Below are 15000 nucleotides of genomic sequence, written 5' to 3'. Positions count from 1 at the left end.
ACACCTGTAAGACTTTATACATAAAATATAATTCTAACTTTGCCATTGGTCTCTTTATCCTTTTCCTTCTTTATACATACACACGCTAATACACGACCTATGTTATATTCCCCACTCATGTTGCTACAAAAACAGGGGCAAAAATAGTCGGTATACAGCTCTTACTCGGTATTACCTGTATCTTTAGGGTTTGGTTGACTCCAATACCCTTCATAACCTTATACATACATACATACATACATATATATATATATATATATATATATATATATATATATATATATATATATATATATATATATATAGATATATATATTTATAGATCTATATATTTATAGATATATATATTTATAGATATATATATATATATGTATATATACACATATATGCATATATACATCTTTCTACGCATATCTATAAACATATATTTTTACATACATATGCATATATATATATATATATACACATATATGTATGCACATATATACATATAGTAGCTGGTGTACCCGGTAATTCCCGGCGGCAAAGGTGTTCTATTGAAACGCTTTATTACTCTGTTATAAGAAAGCAATTTCGTTATAAGGTGTACTTTCTGTCACGAAAAAGTACAAAATACTCTCAGATGGAGGAGCGAGAGATTGTCGGAGGCTGGTGAGAGAGGTTTTCTAAGGCTGGCAAGAAAGATTGTCGGAGGTTGGTGTGAGAGGTTTTCTAAGGCTGGCAAGAAAGATTGTCGGAGGCTGGTGAGAGAGGTTTTCTAAGGCTGGCAAGAAAGATTGTCGGAGGTTGGTGAGAGAGGTTATATAAATATACGAATGAAGTGTTTCAAGACCGTGCAATAATAAGGTTCGCACTTGCTCATAGTCGCTCTCATTAACTACCTTTAGCTTATGGAGTTCTTAGTTTTATAACTGTCGAAAAGCAGCCAGAAGGATATACATATTGTTGAGAACAAATGATTTCGTTGCAGGTCTGTTATCTCCATTCCAGCCAGTGGTGGCCTCGAAGAGGTCAGAAGGGTCAAGCGGCAAAAACATTATTCTACTTAGCGAAGGCATCTGAGAAATGTATAACTGGTGTCATTCACGGAAAAAACTAATGTTTTACCTTGAGAAAAGCGCTGTTGATGTGTTAAATGAAATTTGGCAATCGAGGATCCAATTTACGCTATGCCTGCATGAAGCCACTACAAGAATGTTGTGGAATAAAAAAATTATCTTCTGTCATGGAAAAAGTATAACTGTAAAAATTCAGAATTACCGGAGTAATGGACATTAAAAGTATGTATATATAGAAATGTATGAATGAAGTCTTTAAGGTTTAAAATTCAAATTAAGGAAGTGCAATAATAATGTTGAGCGGTTCAAAACTGGGAGTAGTGAAATGCAGAATTAGGTCAGCTGATCGTGTGAATTAAATATTGAACTCTTCGCTAGAAACTGTAGGTGATATGCGTTATTTCCCTAGGGTTGTTTAAATAAGATATTAGTAATAGGTAGTAGATAGAAGGATCCATTGGAGGGGCACTGTTATCAATTTTCTTCAACAATCTCTGTATGTCACGAGTTTTTCAGTCATGAGTTCTACTCACGTGTCAAAAAAGTGATATTGACTGCAAAAATTAGAAATTGGACACAAAAACTGAGTATTCAATGTAATCGAACATAAACAATGAAATGGATTATTTCCGTTCAATGTTAAAAAATATATTGTGCAGATGCTATGGGTTATTTTCCTTGTGCGTTAGAAAACTTAGTTATATGAGGTAGATATAAAAGTCCCTTCCAGTGGAGGTATTATCGATTTTTTTAACAATCTAAGTATGTCGAGAGATTTCCAGACATGAATTCTACTCTCATGTCAAGTTTTATCAAAATCAATAAAAAATAGATAACTAACAACGTTACAAACACACACCGATTTTCCAGATATGTAATAGACATACATACACATATGCATATATACATATGCATATATACATATGCATATATACATATACATATATATTTATACATATACATATATACATATCTACATATAAACATACATAAACATATATAATATATATATATATACATATATACTTATATATATATACACACACTCATATATATATATATATATATATATATATATATATATATATATATATATATATATATATATATATATATATATATACATGCATAATCTAAATATGACTATGAGTATGTATGTACCCTATGCTCAGATTGTGCAGGTAACAACAGAATAAACATAAGTTTATCTGGAATCAAATATAAATAATCAGAAAATGGAGAAAACTTTTGATGAACGAACAAATTGAGCAACATTGGTTGATTACTTTTTAATACAGATCATGATATATAATTTCTTACGGTTGTTTCTGCTTCCAATATCAGTTGGTGCTTAGAAAAGAAATTCCGAAAATGACACCACTGCTAGTTAACTCTTTGGACGTTCGACGTCAACCTGCACACTGCAAAATGGTGTCATTTTAATATTTTGATCGTTCTGGCTCCTCCCGAGGCCCTGTTGTTTCCTGTTCCCTCTTTCTATCGTTTATTTTATTTTACGCATTTGTATTCAAACTGATAAAGCTCCATGTACTAGATCGAATGTGCTATGTATTTGACGTATATTATTTTTGGAATTTCTTTCTTAAGCATAGACTAACACTGGAAGCGGAAACGACTGCAAGAAATATCATGTCGTTTTGTATTAAAAATAATCAATTTGTGGTCAATTTGTGGGTTTTTTTATCAAAAAATTTCTCCATTTTCTGATTATCTAAAATTAATTCTTGATAAACTTTTGTTTAATTTGTTGTTACCTGCACCCGATGAGCATACTGTGCCTGCACACCCATACCCGTGCATATGATAGGTAATTGATACCGATTGTAAATACGGATATTATAATGCTATAGACGGTTATTACAACCGCTAACTCTGCTTACCTATATATATATATATATATATATATATATATATATATATATGTGTGTGTGTGTGTGTGTGTGTGTGTGTACAGATATACATATATGTATATATACATACGTATACATAAATATATATACATATATGTATGTAAACAAACATATACATACATATATACGTAAATATATACATATATATATATATATATATATATATATATATATATATATATATATATATATATATATATATATATATATATATAATACATACATATATACATTTTGTGTCTCCCTTTCTAAGCCTAACCAGGCTCATGGACCCAGTTTCCCGGTTTCTATGGCGTATGTGTTCCCCCCAGCTGGATGGGACGCCAGTCCATCGCAGCGTTACTCAAGAAACAGGAAGAAAGTGTGAGAGAAAGTTGGGGCGAAAGAGTAAAACAGGGGTCGCCACAAACCCCTATCGAAGCCTCGTGGTGCTTATGTATTTTCGCTCAATAAACACTCACAACGGCGATCTTCTGACCGCGAGTCCGCTGCCCTAATCACTGGGTCATTGCGCCTCCACACATACATACATGTGTGTGTACATATGTGTGTGTGTGTGAGTGTGCGTGTGTGTACAAGGAGTCTCTCACGTCGAAGACAACGTATGTTCAGCTTTTTCCGGTCGACCTTCACAAATTATTTGTTTATAATAATCAAATGTCCGTGCCTTACATTAGCTCAATCTCTCCATCAAGAACGACGTTGTCGGAACAAGGGCACAGTGTGCCACGCGCCAGGGGTCGAAGGGATTGCAGAAGGATGTGATATGAACTGTTTTCGTCTAGAACACCGTCAGCCCGAACTAGAATTGAATCCACGATCTAGCGATAGTGCGATCCAAACAAATGTAAACTGATGTCTAATGTTATATCTCACACTCTGTATTTGACATATACTTGATTTTACATGATTGCTATATATACGAATTCATATTTATAATGTATAATTTATAAATATTTAATTCTTAACATTACAAAGTATAATCTTTATTTTTAATTTATTTAATTCTTAATTTTTAATCTTTAATGCTTAATTGTATTGCTTATTTTTAAAGCGATGTAAAATTAGATATATAATATTTTGCAATAGAACCTGAAGATGTGTTGGAATAATTGTAAATCTGACGATTACATATATGTATGTATGTATGAATGTATATATATATATATATATATATATATATATATATGAGGTTAAGGGAGGGTATTGGGTTTAACCAAACCCAAAGATACAGGTAATACCGAGTAAGTGCTGAATACCGGCTAGTTATGCCCCAATCTTTGTATAAACAGGATTGGGGATTATAAGTCGTGTATTAGCGTGTGTATGTATAAATAGAGAAAAGGATAAAGAGAACAATGCCAAAGTTAGAAATATATTTTATGGATAGAGTCTTACAGCTGTTTCAGGGAAGATCCAATGCATCCCTTCATCGAAGACAGAAATAGTAGAGGAATCGATTATTATATCTATAAGCGGAGAGTTATAGTAGGAAGTGAGAGTGAGTGTGATGCGCTGAAAAAAGAAAGAAAAGACAGTACTTGGAGTGTAGCTTCATTCCAGTAGTAAGTATCCGTGTAAATAATCCTTGCTGATTCTTCCGAGGTCGGATTTGGTAGGGTATATTAGGCGTATAGATGGTTTTGTATATATATATATATATATATATATATATATATATATATATATATATAGAGAGAGAGAGAGAGAGAGAGAGAGATAGAGAGAGAGAAAAGGATAAAGAGAACAATGGCAAAGTTGGAAATATATTTTATGGATAGCAAATGTGTGTATGTATATATATTGTAATCTTCCAATATTGAAACACGTGTAGTTCCTTCATATATAATAAATTTAAGTATTAACTCAAGTAGACGATAGTTAATTAAGTATAATATATATCCTGCTGGAAATTTTGATTATATCCTTTAAGTATTATTTTGTGATGTGCAAACTGATAACATGAGTTTACTTTCAGATATACTCATTGGGTTATTTTTTGTATTAACTGAAATATAATGCCCCCATATAGATTAATCCCTGAAATTGAATTAATATTGACTTTTGTGTATATATATATATATATATATATATATATATATATATATATATATATATACGATAAATAAGATCCCAATGTACGATATGTAGATGCATATAATGCTGAAGGGCTGTACCTGATTGATTTGGAAATTTGTTTTCCCAAATTATTTAAATATATATATATATATATATATATATATATATATATATATATATATATATATATATATATGACCACACATCGAAATATGTAATGTATACATGCTTGTGATTGTCACCCATGAATGCTCGGCAACCCCTATTGGATTATTTACATTCTCGTAACCTAGCAGCTAGACAAATAACTTGCTAGACTAACTACCCCACTTTAAAAATGTAAGTACTGCGGTAGATTTCTTTGACTAACCCCGTCAACGTGATACCCCAGGATGGCCGAAGTCCACTGATTGAAGTAAGGAAAGATAAAAGATAAAAGATGAAACATATGTATGTGCGTGAGTGTATTTGCTATTTGCGTCTTAATATCACGCAAAAGTTGTAAACATGTATCATCGTTATACAAGCGGGGTTCTTTGTTTCTTGAAAACCTTTTCTGTCAGAGGATCAGTTTTCCTTGCCTGAAGCAGGTGATGTTTGGGGTTTGTAACAGCCATAGAAAATCTGTCTTAATGAATTCTTCCCGATACATGCAACCATGACAATATGGACCTTAGAAGAATGATATTATACATGGGTGTGTATGTGTGCATGTGTGTGTACGGGTGAATGTGTGTGTATGTGTGTGAATGAGTGAGTGTGTGTGTGAGTGTGTGTGTATATGTGTGTGAGTGTGTGTGAAATAGAGTGAGAGAGAAACAGAGTGAGTGTTTGTGAGTGTGTGTATGTGTGTGAGAGAGAGAGTGAGTGAGTATGTGAAAGAGAGAGATAGAGAGAGACATAGAGTGAGTGTGTATGAAAGAGGGAAAGACAGAGACACGTCGAGTGAGTGTGTGTGTGTTTGTGTGTTTGCCTTTATGCGTTCCTCACAGAAGTTTCTCCTAAGTGACTTGGTGTATCAAATCAAAGATCTTTATGACAAAATATTATTGCTACAACTGTTTTATATTTGTATTTCATTTAGAAAATGTTGTTCACATTTTTCACTTTAATCTAATGCTGTTGCAAGAGAATATTGTGATTTCATTTATACCCGGTCAACTTCTGCACGAATCAGCAAATGTCTAACTTGTTTAATGTCTTATATCGGAATAAAGACACTGGATTAACTCACGATGTCTGGGATCTTCGTCACTTTGTAGCGGTCAAATCAAATTGAAACATCGTTGAAGTCCTCTCTGGGTTCTTAATACACCAAATTCCTTAAGGGATGTCTATCCGAGACAAAACTCAGAACAAGCGCCGTCCTGAGTTTCTCTATGCATTATAAATGATCCACACACAAACTGTCATATATAGATGAGTACATACATGTAAACATTGGCAGTTATGCTGTATTAATATTGTTATAAAAAAACGTATCAATGAATTCAACCAGAAAGAAGAAAGGTTTTGTTCCGTACCCTATATAGCTTATCATTCCTCATCGAGAAAAAGACTATCCTTGAAAGGGCTGATCTTTCAACGTTTTTCAGATGTTTTGGTAAACTCTTTGGTAAGGAAATAAAGGAAAATGTCTGTATATCTTCTTGCTGTGGATCAGGGTATGAGTGGTTATAGAGCTGGTAGAGAAAAATGGAAGAAAAATTGAAATAGATAAATAATAAATAACACTACTACAACAGTGGCTGCTTTTATTGTTGTAACCTCTTCAATATTACAACACATATCATGATAGCTAAAGCTATCAATACCATACGCTACCACTGTCTCATTCATAAGCAACCATTGGGGTTTCTGCATTGGTCAACTAATTATTGGTCTGTCCAGTAGAATACTACTTTTTTTCTCAATCTCTTTCTTGGGTTCGCAGTGACATGAATGCAGAAGTATTTGGTGCAAAATCATGTTTATTTCATTGTTTTCAACCAATGACATGATTTTCTACTATTTATTCCTGAATCCTTTTGTAACAAGCACACATACAACAAAATACATGCGTACACCCCCAAGCTATGCATAATTACACATTAAAACTAATGTCCATTTCACTGTATTGGTTGACAGTATATATATATATATATATATATATATATATACGTCTGTGTGTATTCATGTAATCACACCTGCGTGTGTATGTGTGTTTATTGGTTGACGACAACAGTAAATACATATAAATAACATTGTCTCTCCAACCATTGTTACCACACTTATTTATTACATTTTTTACATATATATATTTATTTATTACAAGTCCTGACTAAGCCGAAAGATATTTGATGTTGGAACGATACGGTTGGTTGGTCAGTAAAGGCTAAGAGAGACATGGAAAGCCAGGAAGGTAGGTGTTAGTAGGGAGCGATATCAAATGTTAGAAGCGCAGCTAAGGGACTGGTATATTTAGCGATGGATAAGACAGGGAAAAGGGGATTAGTGCTTGTCCAGAAATGTGCTTCTCAGAGGTGAAAGGTGTTTAGGATCGTAAGACTGAAAGAATCGAAATGTCTTTTATTGATAAATGTATTCAGAGCAATGACTGTATATTCGCCATTTATAGGGAACGCAAAATAGCGCCATTTTGTGTAATCGAAATCCTTATGCATGGAGAGAGTTCAGGGAACTACTACCGCTGCAGGCAACCAAGGTCTTTACCCACAGGTTGAAGGACAGATTGTTTGAAACTTAGTGCCAGAACCGCAATGCTACATGATAGATTGACATGGGCCTTGAATGAAGTAGATATGAATAGACTGGAAAGAAATGAAGCAAGCATGTTCCGTTGGATTTGCAATATGATTGTGCTTAAACGACGTAGTATAGATGTGCTGAGAGAAAAACTTGGCTTTAGAGGAAAGGTATTTAGTGTGCAAGAAAGAAGAGTGTGCTGGTATGGACACGTGATGCGTTTGGATGAGGACAACTGTATAAAGAAGATGTGATCACAAAATGTGGCTGGAACTTGTGGACGAGGGAAACTAAGAAAGATATTGAACGAAATGGTACAGGCTGGCCTTAGGAGCCTGAGACTCACAGAATAAATGACAAAGCACCTGGATGTCTGGATGTGGTTCTCGAAACGACACGCTAATCACGGCGAAACTGCCACTTGAAAGCATTATGTGTATATATTGTATATAAGTGCACAAATACACTTATGTATATTATATATTATATAAGTGCACAAATATATATATATATATATATATACATATATATATATATATATATATTATATATATATATATATATATATATATATATATATATATATATATATATATATATATATATATATATATGTGTGTGCACAATTTCCTGTTCATATCGAGCCCTCCGTCGCTTCCATTGTGGTGCTCTGCTCCTCATACCACTTCTTGTTATCCAAAACCTTGCACTTTGTAGCCATTCTTCATTTATTTCAATATTATTCTCTCCATCCAAACGCTTCACTGATTTCTTCTATCCTCCCCCACACTGGACCACCGAATTCTATCCGCATGCACTACGCCTTGTTCTCTCTCTCTCTCTTTCTCTCTCTCTCTCTCTCTCTCTCTCTCTCTCTCTCCCTATCTCCTCTAGCCTACCCTAAAACGCAATCTCTTTTCTGTACCCCGCTTGTCAACTGTATCATCACTACCATCCTGTTACTGCTTACTTTCATCATTTCTATTTCTCCCCCACCATTTCATGCAATATTGTCTGTCCCTACCCACTGTACTCACGCTTCATCTCTATCCAGTCCTTACATACGTGGCCTATCTCTATCATTCCCGCAATTTCCAGATCCATAGACTTCGCGATCCCCCTCCATTCGCTCTATTTTCTTTTCCCCCATTCCCCTCTACTTATCTCATACCTTCAGCCGCCCCCTATACTTCTCATCCCCTGTATCTCTTCGCAGCTATTACTCATTCATTTCTCACTCTTTCCACATAAATGTGAGTTGCCGTGTAGCTCCTCTGCAACAAGAATCTCTTCTGCCCCAAATATATTCTGTCATACCACAACCATTATCTGCTAGAATAAAGCTCCTACCCGGGTTTCCTAGGTGTACGAGCTGCATGGAGTCCTTACTTGTGCCATGGATAAAGGGTAAAGACCCCCTTCTTTCATGAATGACCATAGGAAGTCGCTCATGGTTGTCAGCCTCCCTCTCCATCAATGTTATCCAAGGGAAAGGCAAAGACCGATACAGCTTTGCATCACTGACTTTGCAACTCATTTCTACAGCTGAGTGAACTTGAGCAGGCTGAAATAAAGTGACTTGCTCAAGAAAACAACACACAGCCCAGTCTGGGAATCGAACTCACTACCTCATGGTTGTGAGACCGATGTACTAACCACTGAGCCATGCCCCTTTCGCACTGCCAATGGCATGAGAAAAGCACCCAGTCCACTCTGTAAAGTGGGTGGCGTTAGGAAGGGCAACATCCATCCACAGAAACCATGCCAAAGCTGACACTGTAGCACAATACAGTCGTTGGGGAGACCGGATTCTGTCAATCCATTCAACTCATGCCGGCATGAAACATGGACGTTAAATGATGGTGATGATGATGATGATGATGATGATGATGATGATGATGATGATGATGATGATGATGATGGTGATGATGATGATGATGATGATGATGATGATGATGATGATGATGATGATGTAATATAAGTGAAACTCTGACGATCAGAAAAATAATGCGGTCAGTTGTAAGTTCTAATTATTACGTTAGCATTGCAGCTGATCTATTTAATCTGTATGCTGTGCGTGCGTGTGTGTGTGTGTGTGTGTGTGTGTGTGTGTGTGTGTGTGTGTGTGTGTGTGTGTGTGTGTGTGTGTGTAGTGGGTCTCTTGCATTTCAAATTGTAAGCTGCATCAGATAATGTATATACAATAACTACTTTATACGACAATAAATGAAATTATATTCCATTCTAATGTATTTCATCAATTTGGGTGTTTAGAACAAAATGGTTAACGAGAGAGTAATCATGCGAACGTATTGTACCAGTGTGTTTGCTTCTGTTTCATTAGTTCCATAGGAAACACCATAGAAAAGACCATCGAAAGTGTCCCTATTCACTTTGGCAACACCAATACCAAGATTAGAATATATAGCTGTGACTTGCTGCTCTTCCAGTGGAATCTTTTCTGGCATCGTTTCTATAATGTCCAGCATTCTGTAGAGAAAATCAAGAAAACAATTTTTGATTTACAGTATGTTTCTAATACGTAATTAGCTATAGGTGTAATTACACTAATTATTTTAACTAACAAGGGTTTGTATCCAACTGCTGCTTCTACTACTTCTGTTGCTGCTAGATTAGCGTTGATGCAGCAAATTTTATTATTTATGCCGCTCCAAATATGGCTACTGCTTCTTTTCTTTTCTTTCTTTCTCTCTTTCTTTACTTCTTTCTTCCTCTACTACTACTACTACTACTACTACTACTACTACTACTACTACTACTACTACTACTTCTTCTACTACTACTACTACTACTACTACTACCACTACTGCAAAGAAAAGTGATTTGAATATTACCTGCTGACACTTCTATGAGCTTGTTCTGCCTCGGCCAAAACCTTCTCTGGTGTGTTCATTATATTGTTGATACCAAGAAGTATATTGTCCAGTGCTATATTAGCAGACACGTTCGATATCAATGGCGCCATTTTCTCAAGAATATCTACAGCCAAGTCAATATCTTGTTGTTTGAAATACACTGATTTCTGCGAAACATTTAAGACCTCTTTCGAAATATTCTCGACATTCCCTGCAATGAAAAATTGAACATGAAATTTAATGGAATTACAATCGATTTGAATTCAATTGTTAAATGCAAATTAAATGTCACAAAAGAATTAATGAATCACCGGAAGTTAATTAACAACTCCAACTTTAAAGAACTGAATGTGTTCAGTTCATCAGTTGTATACTCATCGTCATACAGCCTAAGGGTCTCCTGCTCTGTAACATTAACTGGAATAGCGGGGGAGTTACACAACACGAGGGAACTCTTTATAGGTGACACTTGATGGTGGTGGAAGGGTGTTTATACATAATGTCATTGACTATGAACTGCGATACACCAAAAATCATAAACAGCCATTCATTTCAACGCAATTATTTTTCCAGTCCCAAGGTGAATCTAGATGAAAGAGGGTCGCTGTTCTAATGAATAATATTGGTTTCACATATTGATTTCAATATTGGCACAAGGTCAGGAATTCTCGGGGAGGGTGTAATTCAATTACATTGACCTCAGTGCTCGATCGGAAAGTATGAAAGACAAAGTGAACCTCAGCGGAATTTGAACTCAGAAAGTGAAGACATGTGAAATGCCACCAAGCACTTCCTTCGCCCGGCGTGCTAACGATTCTGCCAGTTCACTTCCTCAATCTAAACATTAATATTTTAAGGTTTTCATTAAGATCTTATAAGAAACTGAAGTCATCAAATTACTGTATGCTTCTGAAAATATCTTCAATTTTACAGTGCTATAACATTTGAGAGAGGTAAATTGCTCATATTCTATGATAAACAGCTATGTGGACAGCGTCATTGTAGATTTATAACCCAACATATTGTCTGCGGAGAAGTATGTACCAGTAATTATCTTTGTTGGTTTTCGTCTTCTCTATTGTGTCAGCCTGTCGGCAGAAAGTTAGGTGGGTAGTATTTTTAACGATATAGTAATAAACTCAACTCTCCTAATTAATAAATTGTGTCATAACGTTTCCATAAGTGAATCATTTGATCTGCAATTGGACGAGATGAATATATTGGTGGAGAACAGAAAAGGGAGAATGCGGTGTGCTACCGCTTGATAGATAATATTCATTAGGAACACACACACACACACACACTCACACACACAGGCACACACACCCACACACACCCACACAGACACACACACACACACACACACACACACACACACACACACACACACACACACACACACACACACACACACGTATATGCTGGTCGTAATGAAAGAGAAATGTAAAGACACAGTAAAAGTATTTCGAAACACAATTACTCGCTTACTTTGATCAATGTCTTCGCTTCTGATGTCTTTTAGTCGTCGAGTGATCCACTCTGTATTGTAACACTGTGTCATGTCTGGTTCTTGCCAGACACCAACAAATGGTGAACATTTTAGTGATGCCATAGATTGGCTTGAAGAACTGAAAAAATAAATGTAAAACATTCTCTTTTCATCAATGTCAGAGGAATGAAGAGACTATAGATCTGGTTGTGATTTGAACTCATAATCTAGTGAAAGAAGGGTAAACAGTGTAATGCGTTTTTGTGAGACATCTATTATTTATTCCAGATTCCTATCCTCAAAATAAATATAAAATGAATCTTCCAACTAGACGAATTTATGTTTTGTTTAATATTACTTTGAAATGTTGGCACAAGACCAGCAATTACGGAGGAGAGCCTAAGTCTATTGCACCAACCCCAATGCTCAAATGGTGCATATTTTATCGATTCCTAAAGATGAAAGGTAAAGTTAACCTCGACGGAATTTGATATCAGAAAGTAAAGACAGACGAAGTTTTGCTACACATTTCGCCTGACGAGTTAACGATTCTGCCAGTCTGCCTTCAGTCTTTGTCTAATATTGGCAACAAATCAAAACTTGGAAGTTAGACCAAAGCAAAATTGTGTCACATAATATATAAAACACTTACAAAACACATAATATATAAAGCAAATATATAAAACACTATATAAAATGTAAAAATTGTTTTGACAAGTGATTTCAACCGAAGGACATTAATCCCGTGATCTTAATCTCTCTTGGTGTTTTACTTCCTCTCCCATGTAACACTCTCTCGCAATAGGATGACACTGAAAACTTCCGATTCTGAGAAGAAACAAAACAATAGAAACGAACCAGTATCTTGTTGCTACATTTGCATGACATGGAATCGTCGCATTACTTCCTATTTTCGTTACTGGCCAATGGAAAATACCATTATTTGAGGTTGTGTTGCCATTACAAAACCCTGGAAAAGAAGCAAAACATGTATATGTTATTAGTAGTAGTTGCTATTGTAAATAAATATTTTGGATGTGCCGGCTTAGTTGAGGGGAATGATTGATGAATCGCTATCAGTATATCTGGAGAGATATACTCTTGTGCTAACAGGAATCTGCTCATTATGTTAGAAAGGACATTTTCTAATTATTAAATAGTCTCATTGAGGCAAGCCAGGGATGACCTCAACATTGAACTATAAATCAATTCCCTCGAAAATGCCTCACCATCAACCTTCTGTGATGTTTCAGGAAAGAAAGATTTACTTCCTTAGTGAGATAAGTACAAAGCATGGATATTTAAGGCAGTGACATAGAGGCAGTCATTAAAAAAGATGGACTCTGACTGAAGAGGGATGAGCCGACATGTTGTGGGGTGCCAAATCTTGTCCGAAATAAACTCTACATCTTCAAGGGTCCTCTTGAATACTTGGTATGACAGGTTGTCGCAAATAGTTCGAGAACCAGGGACCAGTCACAGTATTATAATAAAAGAATGGTTCACTTAATCCATTTCACGACATGACACTCCGTTCTGTAACTCCTGTAAATCCCGGCTAAAGTACCAAGCTTCTTCCGGTGGGCTGAATCTTCCATTAGAGAAGTAGTGACACCGTGTATCAGCCGGAAGTCGCCCCTTGTCCTCTATTTATTAGTGAACGTACTTGACTGCTGAGGTATCATGCGCATTATATGTATGTACCACCACACATACCACTATACGATTAGACACATACACTCTTTAACTCAACAAACATACCACATACAATTATTCACACTCCTACACTCACACAAGCACGTAATGCCTAAACAATGTACATAATACTTGAAAACAGGTAATATATATACGCACACGTAACACTCATAAACACAGGCAACACGTGCAGACGAAGATAACTTTCGCCCACAAACATACACTACACACATGCACACTATTTCGTCACACACACACATACAGACAGACACACGTGCACACACCACCGAAAGAAGCACACACAGCAACAGCTACACACAACACACAGACGTTAGACACACTCGTCTCCATTAACACATACTCAGGCACAAACCATTCTCTTGTACATACACACGTTTGCACACGTTAGTTCCCTTGGGTCACCATTACCGTTTTTATTATTATCTCCCTTTTATCCAACCTCTTTTTTTTCTAGCCCACCATGTTGGACCGCTAAACTCTACACAGTTATTGTCTCCGTTTTTTGTTTATTATGTCTTTATTTGATTCCTCATAATCCTTTGTAACGAAGAGTGTAGGCTCGAAACTTAAACTTTTTTTTGGGCATTTAAGCAAAGCGCTAAACTAACTCACCTGCTTCTTGTTCCTACACATGTCTTCGTCTTTTGTTTTTTGTAAATTTGACCTATCCATATGTATGTGCATATATATATATATATATATATATATATATATATATATATATTGATGGAAAAGACAACAAAAGAAAGAAAGAGAACTCGGTACTATGTAAATACAGGAATTTATCAGTAAAAATATGTTGCACTTATTCGGTAGCCATGATAAAATTCCGAGTTTCGGATGCTAGGGCGGATATCCTCGCCGCCATCTCTTCAGTTATCTGGCCATTGAAAATGGCCAGATAACTGAAGAGATGGCGGCGTGGGTTTCCGCCCCACCCAGATAATAGAAGAGACGGTGGCGTGGGTTTCCGCCCTGGCATCGGAGACTCGGAGTGTTATAATGACTACCGAATAAGTGTCACATATTTTTACAGATATTATATATATATATATATATATATATATATATATATATATATAAAGAAGACCACTAGGTGGACGGGT

The 15000-nt window shown here is 35.6% G+C and overlaps 1 protein-coding gene across 5 annotated transcripts in view; it reads right to left on the bottom strand.

Annotated features, from left to right (window-relative positions):
* LOC106869324 (uncharacterized) overlaps positions 1-15000 on the bottom strand; it is a 107045-nt gene that overhangs the window by 14389 nt on the left and 77656 nt on the right. For all 5 annotated transcript variants that reach the window (XM_089346165.1, XM_089346164.1, XM_089346167.1 and 2 more), the window contains 5 exons: positions 13037-13148; positions 12178-12317; positions 10669-10900; positions 10132-10303; positions 6592-6750 (listed from right to left, as the gene is read on the bottom strand). In XM_089346165.1, the coding sequence (XP_089202291.1) occupies positions 6592-6750; positions 10132-10303; positions 10669-10900; positions 12178-12317; positions 13037-13148 (815 nt within the window). The remainder of the gene's footprint in view (positions 1-6591; positions 6751-10131; positions 10304-10668; positions 10901-12177; positions 12318-13036; positions 13149-15000) is intronic.

This window comes from Octopus bimaculoides, chromosome 30, assembly GCF_046866305.1.
Source record: "Octopus bimaculoides isolate indiv1 chromosome 30, ASM4686630v1, whole genome shotgun sequence".
Lineage (NCBI taxonomy): Eukaryota > Metazoa > Mollusca > Cephalopoda > Octopoda > Octopodidae > Octopus > Octopus bimaculoides.
The sequence above is the reverse complement of the archived record's forward strand: the minus strand, read 5'-3'. Positions and strand labels throughout refer to the sequence as shown.